The sequence below is a fragment of the Phyllostomus hastatus genome, unplaced genomic scaffold, assembly GCF_019186645.2.
Source record: "Phyllostomus hastatus isolate PE091 unplaced genomic scaffold, TTU_PhHast_1.1 phas_contig_2, whole genome shotgun sequence".
Classification (NCBI taxonomy): Eukaryota; Metazoa; Chordata; class Mammalia; order Chiroptera; family Phyllostomidae; genus Phyllostomus; species Phyllostomus hastatus.
Window position 1 is genome coordinate 2140663 of NW_025333718.1, and position 8423 is coordinate 2149085.

Consider the following 8423-nt stretch of genomic DNA (forward strand, 5'->3'; position numbering starts at 1 on the left):
TACTGTGTTTACATGGTTTTGGTGTCAAGTTAATACTAGCTCTGCAGGATAAGCTGGGGAATGTTTACTCCTTTAATATTTTCCAGATTTTATGTGGAATTTGTGTTAATTCTTTGAACTTTGGTGGCATTCTCCAGTGGAACTATGTGGGCTTATAGATTTTTCTTGGAGTGGGGGGATGTTGTTGATTTTTAAAACTACAGATAGGCTCCATTTCTTTAACAGTGATAAGGCTATTCAAATGATCTACTTCATAGTGGGTGAGTTGTGTTAGTTGTTGCTTATAGTATTCCCTTATTATCTTTTTAATGTCTGCAGGGTATGTAGTGATATTCCCTTCTTAATTGCTTGATAGTGGTAATTTGTCTTATTTTTTTTTCTTTGTCAGTCTTACTAGAGATTGGTCCATATTGTTGATCTTTTCAAAGAACTGGCTGGCTCTTTTCAGGTTTACCTCTGGTTTTTCTTTTCTCAACTTCATTGTTTAGTGCTCTTATCTTTATTATATTTTTCCATTTGTTTACTTTGGGTACATTTTACTAATCTTTTTCTAGGAGTTTGAGACAGGAACTTAGATTACTAATTTGAGATTTCCCTCTTTTGTAACATATGTATTTTTGATAGAAATATGCTCTTATATTGCTTTAGGTAATGTCCTATAACTTTTGATATGTTGTATTTTCATTTTCAATTACTTAAAAGATATCCTTTGAGATTTCTTCTTTGATTCATGGATCATTTAAAAGCATGTTATTTAGTCCTCATACCACACCTAATGTATTAACAGTGATTCAAGACAGAAGCCAGCAGAATAGTATAGCTCCCAGAATGCAGTGGGAGGTCCCCTCTGTGGAGTTACTCCCAGTGCCAGTGGTTCTCCTCACCAAGGAAGGCAGGATACAAATCAGGAATCAACTGTCAGTGACTCTTCCTAACATGGGGAGCACCAATTGCCTTTGGTCCCAGATCCTCCCAGAGAGATGAGGATCCCACAACTTTCCTCCTTCCATCCCCACATACAAGCCAATTTTCTTAGAAAGGAAAGTCAAGGAAGCTGGCAGAAACCCAATGATGGTCTCTGAAAACTCCATTTCTTTATTTGAAAAATAAACCATGTCTTTAAATGTATTAACTCCATGGGGAAACACATGTAATGAACCAAATTTGATCTCTGCCCCCCCAACCCCAAAAAGTGTATTGTTTAGTTTACAAGCATGTGAAGATATTCCTATTATAGTAGTATCTTTCTGTTATTTTGTTGTTTGATTCCATTGTGATAGGAGAATGCCCTATGCATACAATTTGAATTCTTTTAAATTCTTTCATTGAAGTATAAGGCATGCACTTGAAAAGAATGTATATTATGTTGTTGTTGGGTGGAGTGTTCTATAATTGTTGATTGCATTCTTTTGGTTAATGGTGTTGTTGTATTCTATATTCTTGCTGATTTCATTCTAATTGCTCTATCAACTACCAAGGGAGAGAGTTTGAAGTCTCCACCAACAATTGCAGGTTTATGTTTATTCTTTCAGTTCTGTCAGGGTTTTTTTTTCATATATTTTGGAGCTCTGTTGTTTGATGCATACACATTTAGAATTGCTATGCCTTCTTAGTGAATAGAGCCTTTTATTATTATATAATATCCATCTCTATCTCTGGTTATTTCTTTGTTCTGAAGTATGCTTTATCTGATGTGATAGCCAATTCTGCTTTCCTCTTATTAATGTTCACATAATGTATCTTTTCCCATTATTTTACTTTCAACCAATCATGTCATTATATTTGACATGAGTTTCTTGTACACAGCATGTAACTGCATCATTTTTAAAATTTACTCTGCCAAACCCTGTCTTCTAATTGGAATTTAAACTTTTTACACTTAATGTAGCTATTGATATGCTACTGTTTAAGGCTGCTATTTTATGTTTACTGTGTGTTTAATCTATTTTTTATTTCTATGCTTTCTTTTTCCTGCTCTTCTTTGGATCACTTAAATATACTTTATAAGTCCATTTTGATTTTTTTTGAGTGATGCACTTGATGCGTTTTGAGTGAATCTTTTTCCACATCTATTGTAGTAGTTTCTCTAGGTATCGTATATACATAACATCTCAGTGTACTGGTGTCATTATTTTACTAGCTTGAATAAAGTACATAAACTTTACCTCCCTATGTCCTTCCTGCTTATAGTTGTCTTATATATTTCCTCTACATGTACTTAGAACCACATCAGTTTCATCATCTGACAATAATAATTCATAAATTTAAAAAGAAGAGAAAGCCTATTATATTTACCAAAATTTTGTTTACTGTGTTCTTTTCTCATGTTCCAAGATTTATTCTTTTATCATTTCCTTTTTGTTTAGAGACTTCCTTTAGTCACTCTTTTAGGGTAGATTTGCTAGTGACAAATTCTCTTAGTTTTTCTTTCTTGAGAATGTCTTCAGTTCCCCTTCATTTCTGAAATATATTTTCACTGGGTATGGGATACTGGGTTGACAGTTCTTTTTTTCAGCACTGGAAAGCACTATGCCATTTCCTCTGACTGATTTCTGATCAGAAATCCACTGTCATTCCGATTGCTTTTTCCCTATAGATAAGCTATTGTTTTTCTCTGGCTGTATTTAAGACTTTCTTGTCTTTAGTTTTCAGAGCTTCATTTATGATGTGTCTTGATATGATTTGCCTTGGGTTCGTCCTGTTTGGAGTTTTCTCAGCTTTTTGAATCTGCATACTTTTGTTTCCTTCCAAGTTTGGGAAGTTTTCAGCCATTTTTTTTTCCAGCCCCACTTTCTTTTTCCTCTCCTTCTAGGACTCCATGAAACAAATGTGAGATCTTTTGTTGTACTCTAACAGGTCCCTGGGGCTCTGTGTTTTTCAGTTTATTTTATTTCTATTGTTCAGATTCAGTGATTTCTGTTCTATTGTTCTGCTCACTAATTCTTTCCTCTGTCTTTATTGTTCCATTGATCACATCTAATGAGTTTTTCATATTGGTTATTATATTTTTCAGTTCTAACATTTCTATTTGGTTCTTCTTCATATTCTCTATCATTTTCTAAGACTTTCATTTTTGTTTTCTTTTCTTACAGAGAGGGAAAGGGAGGCAGAAGGAGAGGGAAAGAAACATTGACATGGGAGAGAAACATTAATCGGTTGCCTCTAGCATGCACCCTGACCAGGGACCAAACCCACAAGCCAGTCACATGCTCTGACTGGGAATTGAACTGGTGACCTTTCACTTTGAAGGCTGATGCCCAACCAACTGAGCCTCACTGGCCAGTGCAAGCTTTCAACTTCATTTATTTCAAGCATATTTGAAATTACTGCTGAAGCATTTTTATTATGGCTTCTTTAAAATCTTTGTCAGATGATTTTAACATATTTTATGTTAGTGTTGGCATCTATTGATTGTCTTTTTTTCATTTGTTTTGTGATATTCCTGGTTCTGGGTATAAAGAGTGAGTTTCTATTGAAACCTGGACAGTTTTATGTCATGTTATGAAACTCTGGATCTTTTTAAAGCCTTCTATGTAACAGGATTCCTGTGATGCCTCTGTGGCAGAGGAAGTGGTTGGTGCCACCTTATTATAGGCAGATGCAGGTAGATGTTCAAGTTCCAACTCAGCCTTCGTTGACATCCAACCATTGGCTTCCTTTTATTGCTGGTTGGAGGGTGGGAATCTGTTTCTCCAAGTGGTCTCCATTGACTATGGGAGGCTTATTTTCAGCTGATAATAAGAAAGTCCAGGCTTCCTACTTGCCTGACACCACCCTGGCGCAATGCTACAGCCTACTGAAGGTAAATACCCAGGCTTCTCATTCAGCCTTTGTTGACCTTGGTGATGGTAATACCACAATTTTTCTGTGGTGTTTGGCTTTAATAAAGAATTATTGTCTAAACATTTTCTTCTTACTAAGTTTCTATTTTCATAGTGCTTTAATTAGAGAGAACAAGCTTTTGTTGGAGCTATTTTTGCTATTGTGGGAATTTGGATTCCTGAATTCTTCAGCTCCATGTTTTGGATGATGAGGCAAAAGAAAACCCAGGGAACTCATCATTACATCATTGCTCCAGTCCTGAGGTCCTGAGCAGTATCTTTACTCCACACTCCAGTGTCCTCTTGTGTTTGCTTTATCCATAGTGCCAGTGGTTTTAGCTCTACTTACTTGGAAAAATATGCCTAGTCTATCTTCCAAAAGTAGAAATGTATCAATTTTTAAGTACTTCTAGGTGAGTCTAATGTATAGCAAAATCTGAGAACTACTGAGTTGGCAGTGACTTGGCTCAGATAACACAAAGTTTGGGCTGTCTTTGAGAGCACCTCTCATAAAAGAGACTACTATTCCCATAAAAGGACAGTGGTTCTATGCCTTTGACCCCCTCCCCTGCCCAGGTCCAAGTAAGGCAGTTACTCAACTAAAGGTAGCCTATAGTGAAGGCTTCAGTGACTGCTGAAAATGGTCTTTAGTGGATTACTATTAATAAAAAAGTCAATATGGTTATGGTAGTTATTTTCCTGGGAGGAGAAAAGTCAGTTGTGGAATTTGGGTTTATGGAGAGACTTCTCATGTGGCTGCCAAAGTCCTGGGTGTTGTTCATCTGAAACTATATATTTATTTTGCGTGGTTTTCTGCATCTGTGTTTTTACAATTTTTTAAAAAAACGTTTTGAAAACAATTTTAATCGTATTGGGCTTCTGTTAACTGCCATCTGCAACATCTTACTGGTCCTTCTTGCCCACAGGTCTCAGCCCCACGGAGCTGCCCTTTGATTGCCTTGAGAAGACAAGCCGAATGCTCAGCTCCACCTATAACTCTGAGAAGGCTGTTGTGAAAACATGGCGCCACCTAGCGGAGAGCTTTGGACTAAAAAGAGATGAGATTGGAGGCATGACAGATGGCCTGCAGCTCTTTGATCGTATCAGCACAGCAGGCTACAGCATCCCAGAGCTGCTCACAAAACTGGTGCAAATTGAACGGCTGGATGCTGTGGAGTCTTTGTGTGCAGACATACTGGAGTGGGCTGGGGTCATGCCACCTGTCTCCCAACTACCCACTACATCCTGAAGTACATGCCTGTGGGCTGTCCTTCTTGGCATATACCAAGAATCTAATCAGGGCTCTGGAGCTGTGGGTAGTGCCAACAGACTGCCAAGAATCAAGACCTTTTGTGCTATGTCACCAGGGTATGCCTTAGGCCAGCAGTCCCCAATATTTTTGGCACCAGGGACTGGTTTCATGGAAGACAATTCTTCCATGGACCAGGGTTGGTGGTATGGTTTTGGGGTGATTCAAGCTCATCACATTCAAGCTCACCTCCTGTTGTACGGCCCAGTTCCTAGCAGACCTGGATCAGTACCAGTCTGTGTCCTAGAGTGGCTGGGAACCCCTGCCTTAGGCTGTTCCAAGGAAAGAGAAGAAATGAGATGTCTTTCCCAACCTAACTAAAGATAAAAGATTAAAGCTAGGATACTTCTAGCTACCCATCTGCACCTCACCAGATTGAAAAAATATTTATTCAGCCAACCAGTCTTCTTGCCATTAACTCATTCAAGGCCTATTTGGGGGCACTCAAATGAGCCAAACACGTGGGGATGACAAAGGTGAAGGATCTGGTCTCTGTTTAAGGAGTTTACAACCCAGTGAGAGACAGAAGACATGCCCACAAACCACTTTGCTAGAAGATATCAAACAATCTGAGTGAGGGGATTCTAAGAATAAGCAATGAAAGTCCTGAGAGCAGAAGATGGCATCCCACTCAAGTGATGAAAGGGTCATCCTCATGCAGAGAACAGCTCAAAAGTTTGGTAAAAATGACTGCAAAATGCAGACACCCCACTGCATGCATTGTTTCAGGTTCAGTATAAGTGCTTCATTGGGATAAATTTGTCTGTTCTTGAGGTTATCATATTGTTACAGCCATTCTAGTCACTATTGGAAGAGCTCACCCTGTAGCCTGTTTTATGTCACTGATATGCAAGGCATGCATTCATCCAATCAAGAACACCTGTGAAGTAGTCAATTTCATTCACTGCATGGGTCCTAGGCCTGGGAACCTAATTGTTTTTTTATTATATATTAATTGCCTTCCAATTCTCATTCTCAGTCAGATTTGACCTTTTGGGGGCTGCATTTAAGTTGTGTAATTCTCTTGTGCTTCAAAGAGAAATGAGTGGTCAACTCTGCTTAGAAAGGGAAATGATGACTTCCTAAGAGTTCAGCCATGTATAACTCAGATTTCTGGAGTGTTTGAGACTTGTAGACGAGCCACATGGTGTGAGAGTTTTAGGATCTGGCCTTGTAAGTCAGTCAGGGAAAGTGGAGCCCCCTGTGCAGGGCGAGCCTGGGCTAGGAGTCCAGGGACTCGGTTCTAGTTGTGCCAACTTGAGCCATTTTCTTTACCCTCCCTAGGATTCAGTTTGTCATCTGCAAACGATAGGTTAGTCTGTTATTCTATAATCACAGGAAAAGTAAGGTTCAATGAGCAAAAAAAAAAAAATGGAGCTATAGAAAATGCCAGCCCCTTGAGGTGTTCCATGGAAGTGAATACAGTGTGAGTAATCATGTAAAATAAAAATTTAAAAAAACCCTCAGATTTTGAGTTTTCACAGTAACTGCAATTGTTTGGCATACATTCAGAAATGAAGTTAATAAGCTGGCCTTCTTCTTGGCAGACTTTCTTACTATACCTGCCATTGCCGGAACTTTTGAGCCAGGGTAATGATCACACTGGGGGTTAGTGTGGTACTCACTGCTGAGCTTCCTAATGACAGGTCTCACTGCAGTTATTACTGTATTAAAATCAGCCTCTCACTTATAAAGCAATGTGTTTTTTTATTACAAGTTGCATGACTGAGAAAATGCTTTGGGGGAGGAAGTCAGTCAAGTTTAAAGCCAGTAAGCAATTTCCCAGCAATGAATGTAGAACATACTGTGATAGAATCATAATGAATATTTAATATCATCATATACAGCTGTTTGTCAGAACCTATTTGATATAACCTGCAAGCTAAATACATCACAACAAAACTTAATTACACTTTTTAATTCCCCCTGAAATCCTGGGTGCCCCTTTCCCCTGCTTGTGATAATGATGATAAAAGTCTCCCCCTTAATTAGAGTGAAGATTTCACACATGAGGAGCATTCATTTCTATGATAATAGTTTGCAGCCTCCTTGGAACAACATTTATTTTCAGTAAAGGAGCAGGGGTGGCTGTTTCTCTGCCCACCCTGGTGGGGGTCCGAGGAGAGTGCCCTCAGTTCATGCTGTTGAATTCTGGGGCCAGAGGTCAGCCAGAATCAGATCGTGTTTTATTGACTCTCAACCTACCATTGTTAGGGTAGGTTGAGAGTCAATACATTTGTTTGTCATTTACTAATTTGGAGACAAATCCAAAAAAAAAGGTTTACTCTAATAAGCATTAGCCTACACATGCAATTCAAATCAATGAGGCCATAATGATTATTACTGACCAAAGCTGGACTCCACCCTGACTTTGTGTATGGAGACAAATATTGTTTTGTTATACTTAAAAACACTTAGAAAATAACCCAGGTTAGAGCTGTGGCCTGTAGCCAATGAAGTTTTGTCAATTTTTTGTCTAATTCTATATATATATATAACTTATATGTTAAGTTTCAATAAACAAACTAATAAAAAAGATTTACAGACTGCTACAATGTGAGCTCTTTGGGAAGGGAAGGCAGGGTAGTGGAAAAGGTTCTGATTGCTCTGTTCCTGGTTATTGCACTGTGTATGATGAGACTATAGGATTGGGACAAACCAGATGTGAAATACCTAAAATGTTATGGCCTGGGCCATTCACTCAACAGAAGCAAGCATTACAATGAGATCATGTAAAAAAATATTTGGAATGTTACTTTCCAAGTTGCCATTATTAGCTTATAAGGCATTGATTCACTTAGCTACTGCTATGTAACATATTGCCCTAACACCATTCAGTGGCTTAAGCTAACAATCATTTGATTTTTACAACTCAGGGGTGAGTTAGGGTCCTAGCTGATCTAGGTCAGGCTAAGTTGGTTGTGGCTTGGTTGGGGCTTGTCTGCTGGAATACTTGAACTGGGATAACTCTGCTCCATTGTCACTCCTCCCTCCTCAAATCAATCATCTAGCCCAGGCCTTCATCATGGCAATGACAGAAACACAAAAATGACAGAAAGTTTCTTTAGGCCTAGCCTCAGAACTGGCACACTGTCACTTCTAGCTCATCCTACTGGACAAAACAAGTCTTATGCCTAACCCAGAGTCCAGAGTAGGGAATGATTCCACCCCATCTATATGAGGAGCTACAAAGTCAAAGAGTGAAAGGTAATAAATTGGGATAGATAATGCAAAGTCCACAGGTATATTTGTTTCCAACAGATGCTGTACAAAATTACTGCAAACCTATTGAT

General features: G+C 38.6%; 1 protein-coding gene across 1 annotated transcript in view; it reads left to right on the forward strand.

The window, feature by feature from the left end:
• The window catches only part of EDAR (ectodysplasin A receptor), a 36944-nt gene extending 31673 nt beyond the window's left edge, over nucleotides 1–5271 (forward strand). Inside the window, exon 11 of the mRNA XM_045835235.1 lies at nucleotides 4748–5271. Coding sequence (XP_045691191.1) covers nucleotides 4748–5070 — 323 coding nt within the window. The 3' untranslated portion in view covers nucleotides 5071–5271. The remainder of the gene's footprint in view (nucleotides 1–4747) is intronic.
• The last annotated feature ends 3152 nt before the right edge of the window (nucleotides 5272–8423 follow it).